The sequence below is a fragment of the Peromyscus leucopus genome, chromosome 7, assembly GCF_004664715.2.
Source record: "Peromyscus leucopus breed LL Stock chromosome 7, UCI_PerLeu_2.1, whole genome shotgun sequence".
In the NCBI taxonomy this organism is placed as follows: domain Eukaryota; kingdom Metazoa; phylum Chordata; class Mammalia; order Rodentia; family Cricetidae; genus Peromyscus; species Peromyscus leucopus.
In genome coordinates, this window is record NC_051069.1 from 50749507 (window position 1) to 50767399 (window position 17893).

Sequence of the window (17893 nt, forward strand, 5' to 3'; positions counted from 1 at the left end):
AGAACCAGAGTGGCAGCTACCACTTGAGAAACACAAGGACCTCTGTGCCTCTCAAGCCACTGCAGTCTGAAGACACAGCCCTGGAAGTTGCCCTGAGCTGGGGGAATCTTAGGGCAAGATTGATGGGTGATTGGGCTGTATCAAGTTCCCCATCAATAAAACCCTCAAACTCCATGGCCTGTGGTTTGATTTCTTTTTCTAACAGAAAAACAAAAAACAAACAAACAACAAAAAACCCAACAGTTTATTTCAGTAAGTGAATTCAGAAAATGTTTGAGAAAGCACATTATAATACTAATTATTATTGGTTAGCACTTGCTAACTAATAACAGACCTCCCAAAGGCTGAGATTCCAGGTGTGCTGCGGATAGACTGGGTTTTCGTCACTACCGAGCACGGGCTCCCCGCAGCAGCTCCGCCCTTCTACTCAATGGCCGAGAGTCAGGGCCAGGGGGCTGCGCTCGCTCCAGCCAATAGGCTGAAGTGGGCCGGGAAAGAGGCGGGACTTCCCCCAACCAATCAGGACGCGCGCCCTCCTTGCCGCTCTATGTCGCTCCGCCCTGAGCTCGCTGGTCCCAGAAGGCGCCGGGTCTCCCAAGATGGCGGCCGACGTGTCCGTTACTCACCGGCCGCCGCTCAGCCCGGAGGCGGAGGCCGAAGCGGAGACTCCCGAGACCGCCGATCGCCGGGCGCCTGAACAAGAGCTGCCGCCGCTCGATCCGGAAGAGATCCGGAAACGCCTGGAACATACTGAGCGCCAGTTCCGTAACCGCCGCAAGATACTGATCCGAGGCCTCCCGGGGGACGTGACCAACCAGGTATGGGGGGGGGTGAGAGCGTGGCGGGAAATACCACGGTGCGCGTGCGCGGGGGGAGACCAGGCAATACCAACGCTGCTGTGTGTGCGGACTTTGCCCGGTGCCGCATCCTCTCCCGGGTTCGGGGGACATTAAGAAAGACGTGGAAACGGCATGGTCACGAAGGGCCAAAAAACCACCTCTGGACTACGGGCCAACGTTGCTAGGGGCGACCACGGGCTTGGGCGAGACCAAGTGGTTGAAGGGGGCAGGTAGTTCAGGGGGTGTGCAGCTGTGGCCCCGTTGAGGTGTTCCGGGGGATTGTGAATGGATTGATTGAAATAGAGACTCCAACTGGCCCAAGCATACTCAGAGAGTGCTTTCCCTCTTCTGCCGTGGGGTGGCGGGAGCTCAAATCTTCAAGTTTCAGGATTCGAGTATGGCCTTTCTTATCAAAGATGAATCAACACCTTTAAGAAGTAGACCCGGAAGTTGGAGCTGCATCCCTCCAAAGGCCTACTAGAATTGACTTGAGAAAATGAAGTCTCCCTTCGACGTGAACGGGCCGGGGGTGGGCTGAGGGTGGGATTGTGTATTCTGTGGCACTTTCCTATGGCTAATCTTGTCTGCTGGGAGTGCCCTTCTCTTGGGGACCTGCATGGAGCAGGGCGTGCAGTGCTCTTTGAACCTAAGAAAGTGGTATCTATGTTGCCCTGCCCGGTGGTGGTGGGGTAGGCCCTTTCTGCTCGCTGCTAAGAATCTCTGCTCATATAGCCGGGCGCTGGTGGCGCACGCCTTTAATCCCAGCACTCGGGAGGCAGAGCCAGGCGGATATCTTGAGTTCGAGGCCAGCATGGTCTACAGAGTGAACTCTAGGACAGCCAGGGCTACACAGAGAAACCCTGTCTCATCCGAACAAAACAAAAGGGTCTCTGCTTACTGGCTCACCCTAGTACCTACTACTATGTGGCATGTGCACATGGCTACTGAAGCCCCAGAGGTGTTGGGGAGCATGATATGGGGACAGGCGTGGAATAGAAACCTGTGTGCATGGTCTAGTGCATATCTGGAACTGCCAGTCCTGTCTCAGTGGGCTCATACGTGGGTCATCAGATGGAAACAGGCCGGGCAACTTGCCTTGGCAGCCGGCATTCATTAACAGCAGCCCTGTCACTATGAGGAGTTTGGGGTGGCTGTGCAATCAGCCACACGGTGTGTAGTCCTTAAGTGCATGGAGTCCCTGATTGGGTGCCCTGGGTAGCATGCCCTGAGTTGGCCTAACAATTTGTGTAGTTCACCTCTTACAGCCTCAGTTCCTTGTGCACAAAATAGCTAAGTAATTAGCTGTAAAATTGTTGGACCCTTACATAGAGCATCAGACAGGTCGGGCAACCTCCTTGAAGGCATTTGATTTGAGTTATTGGTGTTCCTAGCATGTAATCTACAACCTTGCCCTGCACAGCCTTGGGTAGAAGATAGTTGTTACAGTAAAATGGAGATGTTGGTTTATCTACTTGTATGGCGGGCCTGGCCAGTGACTCCTGGCTTCTGATTGTGTCTTTGCAGGAAGTACATGATCTCCTGAGCGACTACGAACTCAAGTACTGTTTCGTGGACAAATACAAAGGGACAGGTTTGTGGGCCATGGGCGAGGATGACAGTCCCCAATGGTGACAGGAGGGACCTGGCTGAGCATTTGTACTCCTGAGCTGTGGGTCCTATATTGTCCTAGAGGGTGCACTCAACAGGAGCTGTTATCTGATCCTCGTTCTGGCTGTTCATTTCTTCATTTTTTGAGATAGGGCTGTATAGTGAATATAGCTCTTCCTGGCCTGTAACTCACTATGTAGATCAGGTTGGCCTTGAAATCACAGAGATCCACCACCTTCCTGCCTTTGTTTCTTGAGTGCTGGGATTAGAGGCGTGTACCACCATGCTAGCTTGTTTATTTTGTGTGTCTTGAGTGTGAGTATGAGCAACAAGTGTGGAAGGTAGAGGACAGCTGTCTAAGTCAGCTCTGTCCACCTTACTGAGACAGCATCTCTTGTCTCCGTCACAGGCAGTTCTCCCATCTTAGACTAGGAAGACTGGATTGGATTAGAGGTGCATATGAGAGTACGCACCTACACATGGGAGTCTGGGACTAGAACTCAGGTTGTTAGGCATGGCAGCAGGCTCCTTTACCCGGCCTTCTCTCCTCTTTCCTTTCTTTTTTTTTTTTTGACTCTGTGGTCCTTTTTTGCCCAGGTGGTCCTGGAGTTCCTGATGTAGCCCCAGCTATCCTGAAGCTGGTAGCAATTCTTCTTTAGCTTCTACTGCTGCTTTGGGGTTTTTGTTTTGTTTTCCTTTGGTTTTTCGAGACAGGGTTTCTCTGTGTAGCCCTGGCTGTCCTGGATCTCACTCTGCAGACCAGGCTGACCTTGAACTAACAGAGATCCACATTCCTCTACCTCCTGAATGCTACGATTAAAAGTCACCGCCTGGCATATGCCTTAATCCCAGCACTTGGGAGGCAGGTGCAGATGGATCTCTGTGAGTTCAAGGCCAGCCTGGTCTACAGAGGGAGATCCAGGGCAGCAGAGCTACACAGAGAAACCCTGTCTCAAATACCAAATTAAAAAAGGTCGCTGGGCGGTGGTGGTGCACGCCTTTAAATACCAGCACTCGGGAGGCAGAGCCAGGCTGATCTCTGTGAGTTCGAGGCCAGCCTGGACTACCAAGTGAGTTCCAGGAAAAGGCGGAAAGCTACACGGAGAAACCCTGTCTCTGGGGAGAAAAAAACACAAAAAACAAAAAAAACCCTGTCCTTTTTTGTAAGTTTTAGTTATCTTTATTTAATGTGTATGGGTGTTTTGTCTGTGTACCATTTGCAAGCTTGGTGCCTACGGAGGTCAGAAGAGAGCACGAGATTCTGGGGAGACAGAGTTATAGAAGGTGTGAGCTGCCATGTGGGTGCTAGGAACCAAACCCAGGTCCTTGCAAGAGCAACTACTGCTCTTAAGAGCTGAGTCATCTCTTCAGCCCCATTTTGGTTTTTGACTTTTGGCTTTATTTTAATCAGGTCTCATAAACCAGACTAGAGTCAAACTTACTATTTGAGTGAGGATGACCTTGAACATCAAGACATCCTCCTGCCTCCACTTTCAAAGCACTGGCCATACAAGGCATGTTGTCACTGTGCTCAGCTCCACCACTGTTCTTACCTGTCCCCTCATAACCCAAGCCCATGGGCCACCCTCCTCTGTCATTGTAGGCTGAGGCTGGCACATTTGCCCACACATGGAATGGTCAAGTCTGTGCCCATGGATAAGACGTTGGCTTCTTGTGTGAGGCCGTCAATGAATGTCTGTGCTTTCCAGTATTGTACCAGGTGTGAAGAGCAGCTAGAACCTTCTCTGAACATCTCGTGCTGGGTGGGCCCCTATGTGGTAAAGCAGAGAGCTGACACTTGAGAGTTGTTCTCTGACTCTGGAGGGAGAGGATCAGAGGTTCAGGCTCCTTGGCTACAGAATGCCTTTGAGGACAGCCTGGGATACATGAGACCTTCAAAACTGAAGAGGCAAAGTGGGGTTATGGAATCAAAAGCCATGGGGGACTGAGTGGAGGTCAGGTTCAGGTCAAGGGGCAGGGTTCAGGCAGGCAGGGCGTATCTGGCAGGGTCGGGGAGGCCACACCAATTGCTGTGATGGGAGTTGAAGAGGACACAGGCTGGGCCACCTGCTTAGGATCTCTGAACAAAGTTTCCTGAGGCCCTAAGATGGGTTCTGAGTGAGGAAGCTGGCGGGCGGACCGCGCCTCTGAAAACCAACTGTCTCGGATGATTTTGTTGTATCTTTTTAGTGCGCGTGCGTGCGTGCGTGCGTGCGTGCGTGTTGGCATGCATTTAGGTCTGAGGACAACTTGCAGGAGTCTTTTTCTCATATTCCACCATGTCCCTGAGGATTGAACTTAGGTTATCAGGTTTGGTAGCAAGGCCTCTACGTGCTGAGCCATCTGGTCCTCCACCCTTTTGTATTTTTAATTTTTACTTGATTTTATGAGTGCTCTGTATGTGTGTGATACTGGAGCTTAAAATTCGAGCCTCGCACATGCTAGAAAAGTGCTCTAATGTCGAGGTACATTCTTAGTCCTGGTATTTCTTTCTTTATCATTGTTATTTTGTCGTGCCAAAGATGAATACTCTTAATGCTGAACTACATGGCCAGCCTTCGATTGGTGTTTTTGAGATAGTGTGTTATGTAGCCAAGGTGGCCTCAACTCACTATGTAGCCAAGGTGACCTTGACTTTCTGATCGTCCTGCTTCAGTCTTGGATGTGGTGAGGTCACTGGTATGTTCTACCACACCTGACCTATAGACGGACCCTAAGGCATCATACATGCTAGGCAAGCCCTCTGCCAGCTAAGCTATGCTACTGGTCCCAGCCCTTGGTTTTTTAGGACAGAATCTCACTAGATAGCCCAGGATGACTTTGAACTCTGTCCCCAGTCTTACAAATGCTGGGATCACAGACATGTGCTACCATTCCCTTCCTACCCACAGGCTGGCTCTTGGGCTGCTGATCTGGGCTTGTTTATTCTCCACCAAAAATGGTAGATGTGAGGGTTAATCTGTTCCATTTGACAGATGAGAAAGTTGAGGTGCCAGAACCTTTAAGAACTTTGGGCTTGGGGCTGGAGAGATGGCTCAGTGGTTAAGAGCACTGATTGCTCTTCCAGAGGACCTAGGTTCAATGCCCAGCACCCACATGATGGTTCACAAACATCTGTAACTCTAGTTCCAGGGGATCTGGTACCCTCTTCTGACCTCCACAGGCAGCAGGCACATAGGCAGTACACAGACATACATGCAGGCAAGCATGCACATAAAATACAATTAAAAAAAAAAAAGGCTGGCAGTGGTGGCCCACACCTTTAATCCTAGCACTCAGAGGCAGAGGCAGAAATCTCTGTGGTCTCTACAAAAAGAATTCCAGGGCTGCCAGAAACCATGTCTTGAAAACAAACAAACCAAAAGCTTGGGGCTTAAGCGTGAGCTCTAGTGACCACCTGCTTAACCATTAACTTCAGTGTCGCCCGAGTGACACACTGGGCAGAGCCATGTGTACAGTGAGTGACGGCTCAGGATTATGAACTGCTGTGGGGAGACGTCAGGGAAGGGACTGGAAATCCAAGCTCCCGGTGGCTCGTTTGCTTGCCAGTGGCAGTTCGTGTTCTGGTTTGGCCATCACACTTGGTTTAGAGGGCCCAGGATAGGATCACAAGTCCACTCTGACCCCCGTCCTCTTGTACCTTACAGCTTTTGTGACCCTGCTGAATGGGGAGCAGGCTGAAGCTGCCATCAACGCCTTCCACCAGAGCCACCTTCGAGAGCGCGAGCTGTCAGTTCAGTTGCAGCCTACCGATGCTCTGTTGTGTGTGGCCAACCTGCCACCCAGCCTGACACAGGCACAGTTTGAGGAGCTGGTGCGGCCATTTGGCAGCCTGGAGCGCTGCTTCCTAGTGTACAGTGAGCGAACAGGCCACTCTAAGGGCTATGGCTTTGCAGAGTACATGAAGAAAGACTCGGCTGCCAGGGCCAAGTCTGATTTGCTGGGGAAGCCGCTGGGCCCACGCACACTGTACGTGCACTGGACAGATGCTGGGCAGCTGACCCCTGCCTTGTTGCACTCCCGGTGTCTCTGTGTGGACCACCTGCCACCCGGCTTCAGCGATGTGGATGCCTTGCGCCGGGCACTGTCAGCCGTCTACACCCCCACCTTCTGTCAGGTAGGTCCTGGGCCCTTTGAAGCAGCGCCACTGTTTTGAATGAGACTCTTGGGAGAGGTTCTGGGGTATGGTGTTTGAGAGCTCAGATGTATTCCAAAGGCCTGAATGCCAATCCTCAGCTCATCCATTGTAAGTAGGCAGGGGGTCCTCATATCCTCATCATTCATATGCTCATTACTTACACCATGTAGCCCAGGCTAGCCTTCTCTTGCCTAAACCTCATAATTGCTAGAATTATGGGTAGGGAGACACTCCACCTGACTCAAGTGTGTTTGTTCATTATTTTGTTTTTTGAGATAGCGTCTCATGTAGCACAGACTAACCCTGAACTTGGTATATACATGAGGATGAGCTTGAATTCCAGATCCTCCTGGTTCTATTTCTCAAGTAGGGCATGCTCTAGCACGCTAAAATTATGGGGTGTAGGGGTTTGAATTCCCTAGGGCTTCCTGCATTCTAGGTAAGTACTCTCTCTACTTGCTCAGCCCCAGCCCTCATCAAAGGCTTCTTGAGCCTCTGTGGGCTCCCAGCACCAAGCTAGGGCTTAGATGGATTCCAGCCTCTATATCCTCAGCAAATCCCTTTGTCTGTACCTTGCTCTCTCTCCTGTCCTCCCTGACCCATTTTCTAGACAGGATCTCATTTCATAACCCTGGATGGCCTGGAACTCAGATCTGCCTGCCTTTGCCTCCTGAGTGCTGGGATTAAAGGCGTGCACCAAGTGCTTAGCCTAGAGAAGCCAAGTATTAAAAGTGTCTGTCTCGACAGACAGTGGTGGCGCACGCCTTTAAATACCAGCACTCGGGAGGCAGAGGCAGGCGGATCTCTGTGAGTTCGAGGCCAGCCTGGTCTACAGAGTGAGTTCCAGGAAAGGCACAAAGCTACACAGAAACCCTGTCTCAAAAAACAAAAACAAACAAAAAGTGTCTGTCTCGCTTAAGGTGTCTGTTGCTGTGAAGAGCCAGCATGACCACAGCACCTCCTAAAAAGGACAACATTGAATTCAGAGGTTTTAATCCATCATCATAATAGTGAGACATGGTGCTGGTTACATCTTGATAGAAGGCAACAGGAAGTTAACTGTGACACTGGGAGTAGCTTGAGCAGAGGAGAACTCAGAACCTGCTCCTACAGTGACACACTTCCTCCAACAAGGCCACACCACTCCAACAAGGCTGCACCTCCTAACAGTGCCACTCCCTATGGGGGCCATTTTCTTTCAAGCCACCACAGCATCTTTAAAAAAAAAAAAAACCCAAAACGTATGTGCTTACTTATTTGTATGCCTCTGTATATGTGTGCATGTAAGTGTGCATACTGCAGTACCTGTACAGTAGTCCAGTACCTCTGAACCAGTACAGTGTTCAGAGGACAGCTTGCAGGCATCATTTCTCCTTCAACCATGTGGGCACTGGGGTCAAACTCAGTTTGTGAGGCTAACAGCAAGAGCCTTTGCCTACTGAGCCTCTCACCGGCCATTAGAGTGATGATTATAAAAGCTTGTGCCTTCATTCTATTGGAGGGGGGGGTGTTTCGAGACAGGGTTTCTCTGGTTTCAATGCCTGTCCTGGATCTTGCTCTGGAGACCAGGCAGGCCTCGAACTCACAGAGATCTTCTAAAGGCGTGCACCACCGCTGCCTGGTGCTCCTTCATTCTTATGGTCCCATGTATTTATTTATTTATTTAGCCAGTGCTGAATGGAACTCAGGACCTTGCCCAGCAAGTACTTTACCACAGAGCTACGTGGCAGTTCCTCATTAGATGCTTACTGAGCAGGGTTGAGTCTGCAGTTGTGTTCTGGTGCCCTGAATAGAAAGAACATGGCCTTGAGGGTCAGAGACAGTTCATGGTCTGGGTCTCCATCTCCCTGTTCAGAACTCATGTGGTCCTGTTCACATTGTGACTCCTTTGCCTCTGTCTCTGTTGGTTTATAAGATAAGCACAGTTAGGAGCCGTGGGTGTGGTTCACGGGTAGAGAGCCTACCTAGAATGTGAGGGGCTGGGGGCATGGCTTAGCTGCCCATCCTGTGCAAGGTCCTGGATTCATCCCAGCTCAGTAGGTAAGGACAAGCCTGATGACATGAGTTTGATTCCTGAGCCCTACATGGTAGAAAGAGAACCATTTCTCTCAAGTTGTCCGTTGACTTTCACATGTCCCATGACATACGTGAACTCACACACACAAAATAAATCAAATATAATTTAATTTTTTTCAAGTAATAAAGCACTGAGCATAATGATACACACCTTTCTTTTCTTTCTTTGTCTTTTTTTAAAAAACAGGGTCTGTACATAGCTCTGACTGTCCAGGAACTCATGATGTAGACCAGACTAGCCATGAACTCACAGAGATCCACCTGACCACCTGAGTGAGTGCTGGAGTCAGGCTTGTGATACACACCTTTAAATCCTAGCACTGCAAAAGTAGAGGCAGAAAGATCTGTGGGAGTTCAAGGGCAGCTTGGGCTAGATAGTGAGACCCCTGTCTTTAACAAAAGTAAGAAAACAAGGTGAGGGCCCCACCTGCCTGGGCTCACAGGCAGGTGAGTTGCTATGGAAATAGACTCAGCAACAGTCTTCCTGGGCTGAGAGCGCAGCTTGAGGACACATCCCATGTTTGTTGTGCCTGATTCTGTGCTAGATCCTCATTGCTTTCCCTGCCTGCATTCTCCGTGGGCCTGGGAACTTTTTTTTTTTCCCCAAGACAGGGTTTCACTGTGTGACAGCCATGGCTGTCCTAGAACTAGCGCTGTAGACCAGGCTGGCCTCAAACTTAGAGATCTACCTGCCTCTGCCTCCTGAGTGCTGGGATTAAAGGTGTGCACCACTACCGCCTGGTAACTTCTATTTTCTTTTTGGCAGAGCAAGGGCTGATATTTTACTTCTTTTGAGACAAGTTTTCATGATGTAGCCAAGGCTATTTTGAAATCTGCTATGTCAGCTAGGCGGTGGTGGCGCACGCCTTTAATCCCAGCACTCGGGAGGCAGAGCCAGGTGGATCTCTGTGAGTTCGAGGCCAGCCTGGGCTACCAAGTGAGTTCCAGGAAAGGCGCAAAGCTACACAGAGAAATCCTGTCTCAAAAAACAAAAAACAAAAAAAAAAAAAGAAAGAAAAGAAGAAAAAGAAAAGGAAATCTGCTATGTTGTCCAGGCCTTCTTGCCTCTGTGTTACAGAGTGCTGTGGTTACCAGCATACCTAGCCTTCGCCCTCCCGTCTTTTTTTCCTCCCTTACTCCTTTTCTCGTTCTTTAAGACAGTGTCTTTCAGAATAGTGTCTCACTGTATAAACCCAGCACTGAAGATGGAGACAGGAAGATTACTTGCTGACTTCTAGCTTAGCGGAGAAAATGTGAGCCCCAGGCTCAGGGAGAGAGCCTGCCTCAAAGGAGTGGAGACTGACTAGAGAACACTTGTCTTCCTCTGTATGTGCAAAACACACACACACACACACACACACACACACACACAGCCAAAAACCTATTTTCTTGGAGGGCTGGGTGTGGTGGCATATATCTAGCACTCAAGAGGCAGAGGTAGGCAGGTACCTGTGAGTTCGAGGCTGTGTTGGTGTATGAGTTCCAGACTAGCCAGAGCAAGACAGTGAGGCCCTGTCTAGTAAAAATTTTAGAATACAGTAATAGAGTATGGGCAGCATTGGACCATGTGGCTGCCATCCAGTCTCGCTGCTGGAACACACCTAGTTGAGCTTTCAGATAGGGAGGGGCTGCTGCTGAGGAAGCTGGTCAAATGAGCCAGCCCTGCCTGTGACTTGTGCCTCTCTGTACTGGCACCATGACCTCCACATCCACCCGGCAGTAGCAGCTCTGACTAGCCATCCTGGGGGCCCTGGCTGCCTGGCAGGCCTAGGTGCCTCCTCCCAAGTCAGTCACCTACCACAGTATCTATAGCCCAGTGTATGAGTTCAGGACACACTGCAAACCATCCCTTACCTCCTGATGTTCCTGTCAGAATTTGTTCCCAGCATGGCAGCAGGATTACCAAAGCAGTGGCTTCAGTTGAGGTGGGTCCTGTCTGCCCTCTGGCTCACCACGTGGCCTTTGCACACTGACCTTCTCGGGCCTTCTATAGCCTCTACACAGATTTAGTGACCAGATGATGGGCACAGGGCCGGGAACAGTGCGTAGCAAGTAGTCGTCCTCTCCAGCGGCGGCTCACTGCGGTGGTTGGGGTCTTTGCGGTTGCTGGCCTGGTGCTGACAGGTTCCTCTCCCACAGCTGGCATGTGGCCAGGATGGGCAGCTGAAGGGCTTCGCGGTGCTGGAGTACGAGACAGCGGAGATGGCAGAGGCTGCGCAGCAGCGGGCAGATGGCCTGGCCCTGGGTGGCAGTCACCTCCGCGTGTCCTTCTGTGCTCCAGGTCCCCCTGGCCGGAGCATGCTGGCCGCACTCATTGCTGCCCAGGCCACGGTGAGTAGGGGTGCGCCCTAGACACCAGTGTCTCCCCTTTGTGACCTCTGCCCTGAGCCTTCCTCTGCTCCTCTCCTCAGGCTCTCAACAGAGGCAAGGGACTCCTGCCTGAGCCAAACATCCTGCAGCTGTTGAACAACCTGGGCCCATCCGCCTCCCTCCAGCTGCTCCTCAACCCTCTGCTGCACGGAGGCGCCAGTGGCAAGCAGGGTAAGGTGGGCCACACGGGATTGTAGGGTGTCGTTCAAAAGCCACGCCTCCCACGTTGGTGGCTGTGGCATGAGGATGGAGCTCCCTAAAGAGACCCACCCTTCCTTTCTGGACCCTTCAGACCCACCCATCTCAGTTCTTCCGAGAACTGGGGGTTGTGTGGGTGGTGGTTTGTCACAACGCACACATATCCATGTCTCTTCCAGGCCTCCTGGGTGCGCCTCCTGCCATGCCTCTGCTCAGTGGGCCTGCCCTCTCCACTGCACTGCTGCAGTTAGCCCTGCAGAGCCAGAGCCAAAAGGTAAGAGCCTCACAATGGGGGCCGCCCCAACAGGCACCTGTTCTGACCCTTGTGTCAGAATTAGATTTCTCTGCTCTGGTGACCAGGGCATCCATAGCGATTCCCAAAGTGAATATGGCTAAGAAAGCCCGACCTTGTGCAGTTGGGATGTAGTTACCCTTGGTCAGCATTGTTCTGTGACGGGCAAGGGCCTGGGTGCCAAGGACTGTCACTGTGTATGTGTGACAGTGGTGGAAAGTATTGCCCATAGGATCCCCAATGTACAGGACAGGGCTTGGCGTTCAGGAACCCATAGGCCACATGAGTAGGTCATGGGTGGGGGTCAAAGGTGCTGGGAGGCTCCATGTGTGTGTCTGCCTGTGATTAACTTGGGGGTTGGTGCTGGGCATTGTGACTGCCGGGACTGTGGGTGGCCCACCTATGTCTGCTGCCCAGACCACACAGTTCCCACCTCCAGCTGACTGTACTCTGTTCTAGAAGCCTGGGATCCTGGGAGATTCACCTCTGGGTACCCTCCAGGCCGGCGCCCAGCCTGCCAACTCCCTCCTTGGGGAGCTGTCTGCAGGTAAAGTTGGACCCTGCCACCCCACCTCTGTCCTGCTGCCCTTCCTTCCCCAGTGAATTCTGTTTAGCCTTGGGTCATTCTCTGGGTCATTTGGGTCATTCTCCTGTTGCTTTGGTGCCCACCTCATGGGGCAGCTGGGAGTATCTTAGAATGCTGATGCTCAAAGAGACCTTGGGTCACTAACTGCCTCTAGGGCACAGGGTTATTGTCCCTTGTCCCAGGACCATGGGTAGAGTGGCTCTTCAGCTCTGGGCCCTTAGCTGACACCTTCCTTCTCTCTTTAGGGGGGGGCCTGGCCCCGGAACTGCCGCCCCGCCGAGGGAAGCCACAACCCTTATTACCACCACTGCTGGGCCCTTCTGGGGGTGACCGGGAGCCCATGGGTCTGGGTCCCCCAGCATCCCAGCTCACTCCACCCCCAGCCCCTGTGGGGCTCCGAGGCTCCAGTCTTAGAGGCCTCCCGAAGGACAGTGGGCCCCTGCCAACGCCCCCTGGGGTAAGGTGCCACCCTGTTTCCAGCCTCCCCTCCCTTTGAGGTTCCCTCTGCCCAGGGCCTTAGCAAAACCAACCCTCCTGTTACAGGTCTCACTGTTGGGGGAGCCTCCGAAGGACTACCGCATCCCCCTGAACCCCTACCTGAACCTACACAGCCTGCTTCCATCCAGCAACCTGGCAGGCAAGGAGACCCGGGGCTGGGGAGGAGGCTCTGGGAGAGGCCGCCGCCCGGCGGAGCCCCCTTTGCCCAGTCCTGCAGTTCCTGGGGGAAGCAGTGGTGGCAGCAGTGGCAGCAAAGCCTTCCAGATGAAGTCCCGCCTGCTCAGCCCCATTGCCAGCAACCGCCTGCCCCCTGAGCCAGGGCTGCCTGACAGCTATGGCTTTGATTACCCCTCGGTGAGTACCGACCGGGCTGCCCTGTATTCTGCCTGTCCATCTACAAACCATGCCGGCTGAGCTCCCCTGCTCCAAACATCCAATGGAGATAGCTCGGTCAGAGGCAGGAGGATCTGAGTCTTTCTCAGAATCCATAGATCAAGCCAGGAGGGCTGGCGTGCTTGTGGCCCTATTCTGAAGAGGCAGAGACAGGCAGGAGATGTAGTCTAATAGGTAAACTCCAGGCCAATGAAGAGATCCTGTCTACTGGGTTTGCTGTGAGGTGGGAAGATGGCTCTGAGTTCGAGGCCAGCCTGGTCTACATAGCAAATTCCATGTGAACCATAGCTGCATAGTGATGCTTTGTCTCCAAAAAGGTGGACAGGGCTGGGCCGGTCAATGGTTCAGTATGTGAAGTGTGAAGGACTGGGGTTTGGGTCCTCAGAACCAGGGTAAAAGCTGGGCAGGTATGGCAGTGTACCTGTAATCCCAGGAAGTATGAGCTGGAGACGATTTATTTCTGGAGGGAGCTGACTAGGTAGATAAATGGAATTGGCAAGCTCTTGGACACTGTGAGAAACCTCACTTCGGTGAACAAGGTGGAGAAAGACCCTGGATGCCATCCTTTGTCCTACACACACACACACACACACACACGCACACGCACACGCACGCAAACACACGAGCAGACAGGCCCAAAACTACAGAGAATAAATAAGGTGGACGGCACCTGAGAAACAGCACCCAGGGTCATCCTCGTGCAGGTGGGGAACTTGTGTGGTGGGCACAGGACAAAGCAGGCACACACTGTGACCTGGGTGCTGTGCCAGTGCTGGGAGGTGGAGGCAGGATGAGCCGGAGTTCAAAGCTGGCCCTGGTTACACGAGACCCTCCAAAACAGAAAATGAAAGGTGTGGGCTGGTGAGATTCTCAGCTGTCGAAGATGCTTATCTCAATCCTGAAGGCCTGAGTTCTGTTGCTGGTCGGTCCCACGTGGCAGAGGGGGAGGACCTACTCCCTCGAGTTGTCCCCTCACCTACACTTGGGTACACACAGGCACAAAAAGTGTAATTAAAACTTCCTGCCAGCTAATGGTGGCTCACACCTTTAATGCAGCACTTGGGAGGCAGAGGCAGGTAGATCTCTGAATTTGAGGCCAGCCTGGTCTACAGAGCAAGTTCTGGGACAGCTAGAACTTGCTGGGACACACAGAAACCCTGTCTCAAAAAAACAAAAACAACAAAAAAATTTTTAATAGTATAAAATGTGTGTGAATTGGGCCGGGCGGTGGTGGCGCACGCCTTTAATCCCAGCACTCGGAAGGCAGAGGCAGGCGGATCTCTGTGAGTTCGAGCCAGCCTGACTACCAAGTGAGTTCAAGGAAAGGCGCAAAGCTACACAAAGAAACCCTGTCTCGAAAAACCAAAAAAAAAAAAAAAAAAATGTGTGTGAATTGTACCTGAGACGCTGATGACTTTCTCATTGGACTTAGGAACCCCCCCCCGCCCCCCCTCAATTTCTCCTTCTTTATGTGGCATTCCAAAATCCAAGGCAGCTCAGTCAGAAACACTCCCGGTTCCAGGCACTTCTGTCAAAGGCGGCTCAGCCACCTGTCTTTTCTCTAGCATCAGGCGGGGCGGGCAGTCAGGAGCTTGTGGCCAACATGCTCCCTTTCCTTAAGTCTCCTGTCCATGCCTGTCTCTTTCAGACTTTAGTCCATGTTGACTTTTGAGACAAGGCCTCTTGTAGCCCAGGCTGGCCTCAGTTCACTGTGTAACTGAGAATGACTCAGCTGGACTCGCGGGCTTTACCATCACTCCCAGTCTATGGTACTGGGGATGGAAGCCAGCCTTTCATACCTGCTCGCTGGGCAGGTACTTAGCTTAGCCTAAGTCCCAAGGCATGCTTTCTCCCTGGAGAAAGGGCTCTCAGCATCTTGTCTGTCTGTGTCTTTCCCATTTTGAGCATGACACCTAGTATTTCCCAGCACCCATCCCTGGAGCCCAGGCAGGCCCAGCTGCCTCTGTCTGGGACAGGGCCTTCCTTCCCCTGCTCTGGCCTCAGCTGTGCCCGCTCACTGCAGCCCTGCAGGGTCACATGTGCTCATGAGGCCCTGGTGTTGACTGTGAACTAACCCAGGGCAAGCTTGGCAAACACCAACCCCCCCATGCTTTTTGCCCCTTTAATTTAGGATGTGGGACCTCGACGGCTCTTCTCCCACCCTCGGGAGCCAGCCCTAGGGCCTCATGGACCCAGCCGACACAAGGTAAGAGCCAGGACACCATGTTCTGCTGCCTAAATATCGGACTGGCTGTGTGCCAAAGTGGATATGGCAGTCAGCACCAGCTGGGTAACAAGAAGTGCCATCTCTTCAGAACTGAACTCCACAAACGGTTTTCTTTGTTTGGTTTTTGTTTTTATTTTTGTTTTTGTTTTGTTTTGTTTTTGAGTCAGAGTCTCTCTGTGTAGCTGTGGCTGTCCTGGATCTGCTCTGTAGACCAGGTTAGCCGCAAACTCAGAGATCCACCCGTCTCTGCCTCCAGAGTGCTGGGATTAAAGGTGTGTGCCACCACTGCCCGGCTTCCACAAACTTGTGAGGCAATCTTCTTGTGTTACCCAATTCAAATTTCTAGGCTCAAGCATTTATTTCTCCCCCTGGAGGCCGTGGGTGGTCCCCTGGGAGCTTACCCCATGGCCACACACACAGGTCTCTTGAAGTGAAGGTCACTGGGCTCAGGCTCTCTGCCTGAGCCGCACGGCTCATCCTATGGTCCATCCTGAGTTTGATGAAATGACTGTGGGTCCCAGAGGTCCCCAGAAGATCACCATGACCAAGCTGAGTCATGGTTGGGGAAGGTTTGTACCATTATCTTCCTCACTGGGCTGAACTTTTCTCTGCAGATGTCCCCCCCACCTAGCAACTTCAGTGAGCCTCGGAGTGGTGGAGGCAGTGGGGGACCCCTCTCTCATTTTTATTCCGGTTCACCCACCTCCTACTTCACCAGTGGCCTACAGGCTGGCCTCAAGCAGAGCCACCTCAACAAGGTGAGGAGCCTGCCCCACCCAGGACTGGGCCCTGTGTATCCATGTCTGTCTGGAGGGCTTTGTCATCCAGGGTGCCTCAGATATGGCTCCCTTGGTGGCAGGGCTCGTCTTGCTCATGCTAGAGTGGCCTGGCCCACTCTGGTTTCCTGCCGTGTGTTGGAGCATCAACACTGTTGAGCTTGCCTTCATCTCAAGTTCCCTAAATGGAGGTGGTCTTATTCCCAGAGGACAGACACAGGAGAGACAGTTCAGTTACCACCGGGCCTCATAGCTCCGGGTGACAGGCACAAGGCTAGAATTGGACTCTCAAGATTCCCTCCAGGGGTGACTTGCCCAACTCTCTCGTTTCCACAGGCCGTTGGTTCCTCCCCGATGGGCTCCAGTGAAGGGCTCCTAGGCCTTGGCCCTGGGCCCAATGGTCACAGCCACCTGCTAAAGGTACGGGCAAGGGGAGGGGGGGCACAGGGCTGGGGAGCCCTGGCCCCTGGGAGGCCCCTGACCCAGCCTCCCCTGCCGTCTGTCTCCAGACCCCACTGGGCGGCCAGAAACGCAGTTTTTCCCACCTGCTGCCCTCGCCTGAGCCCAGCCCAGAGGGCAGCTACGTGGGCCAGCACTCCCAGGGCCTCGGCGGCCACTACGCGGACTCCTACCTGAAGCGGAAGAGGATTTTCTGAGGGGTCAGCGCCAGAGATGCTCCAAGGGCCTGCACCAAATTGCTTTTGGGTTTTTTCTGGTATTTGTGTTTTGTGGGATTTTATTTTTATTTTTTATGTCCTTTCTTTGGGTAATAGAGAAATCTCTGAAAAAGACTTTGCTGACCAACCAGCCGGAGCTCAAGGAATGTGGGGGTGTCTGAGGGCCACACCATTACCTGCAGGCCCTGCTCCTGGAGCCAAAATCCTGCAGCCTTAAGAGAGAGGGGCCCGGCCTGCTCTCTTTCCCTCCCCAACTCCTGGCCTCCTGTGCCCAGTTCTCCAGGCCTCCTCGCCTGCCTCGTCACTCCTGTCTGTGTCTGGCCTTTCGAGTGCCTTTGGAGGTGTCCCTGACCTGTGAGGATCAGGGACAGTCCCCTTTTTTAAACTTAGACAATGACTTTGATTTCCTTTTCTAATTTTTATTTTTTAAAACAACCAGGATGATGACCACATTCAACCCACCCACCTCCACCTCAGAAAAGCCCCAACTTTGATTCCTTCAGGCTCTGGCCTACCTGGGCCTCCATTCCACACTCTTGGTTTCCAACAGCTTCACCCTGTTCTCTTTTCCCAGTCATCTGCTGCAGGTATAGCAGTCTCGTGCCCTGCCTGCCTACTCTGGCCAGGACCCCAGTGTCTCCAGAGCCCTGCCATAGTCTTCTTGCCTTCTGATGCCTTAAAGTTGGGTCACGGGTCCTACTAGGTCAGAGCTTCTCAGATGCCGGGCTCCGGAAGCTCGACTCAGGACCAAAGAGCTCTGACCTAGGGATCATCCTTTCTCCAGGGTGTCTGCCCTGTGGACAGAAGGCCAAAGCCTTGGTCTTGGCAAACCACCCCTTAGCCCAAAGCCTGGGCACAGAAACCAGTGTTTTCTGCTGGCTTCAACAGTCCCTGTTACTGTCCGTGAAAGTTGATCAACCATTGTACCCAGGTCACTGGGCCTCTCCCATGTCCCTCCAAACCCAGATCACCACCACCATCCCCAGGCCGGATCACTGGAGCTGGCCTCCTCTGCCCACACAGACAAGCTCTACAGCCTGCCCGGGTGAGGGGACCCAGGGACTCTTGTCCCTGGCCAGCTGAGCCACCAGCCTCCCTCCCCAAACCTGATGGCCCAGACCCACTCCAGGGGGGTATCCCCTCGCCCCTCCCTTCCTCCCACACAGACCTTTGCTGAATTAAAGTTTGTAAGTAAACGGTTTTAAAAAACAAAAC

The 17893-nt window shown here is 52.7% G+C and overlaps 1 protein-coding gene across 1 annotated transcript; it reads left to right on the plus strand.

The window, feature by feature from the left end:
• The first annotated feature begins 562 nt into the window (after positions 1-562).
• On the plus strand, positions 563-17892 carry Raver1 (ribonucleoprotein, PTB binding 1). Its single transcript, XM_028872434.2, has 13 exons — positions 563-818; positions 2364-2430; positions 6095-6564; positions 10801-10992; positions 11073-11202; positions 11409-11503; positions 11981-12068; positions 12353-12564; positions 12651-12959; positions 15130-15204; positions 15840-15983; positions 16338-16421; positions 16511-17892. The coding sequence occupies exons 1-13, from the start codon at positions 600-602 to the stop codon at positions 16655-16657; spliced, it is 2232 nt and encodes a 743-aa protein (XP_028728267.1). The 5' UTR covers positions 563-599; the 3' UTR covers positions 16658-17892.
• Position 17893: the final 1 nt, after the last annotated feature.

Excerpts from the sequence above, each read along its gene's own strand:
- Raver1 (XM_028872434.2), top strand. The coding sequence starts at position 600 with ATGGCGGCCGACGTGTCCGTTACTCACCGGCCGCCGCTCAGCCCGGAG. Across the intron at positions 819-2,363 it reads CGGGGGACGTGACCAACCAG|GAAGTACATGATCTCCTGAG; the intron begins GTATGGGGGGGG and ends GTGTCTTTGCAG. Across the intron at positions 16,422-16,510 it reads GTCACAGCCACCTGCTAAAG|ACCCCACTGGGCGGCCAGAA; the intron begins GTACGGGCAAGG and ends GTCTGTCTCCAG.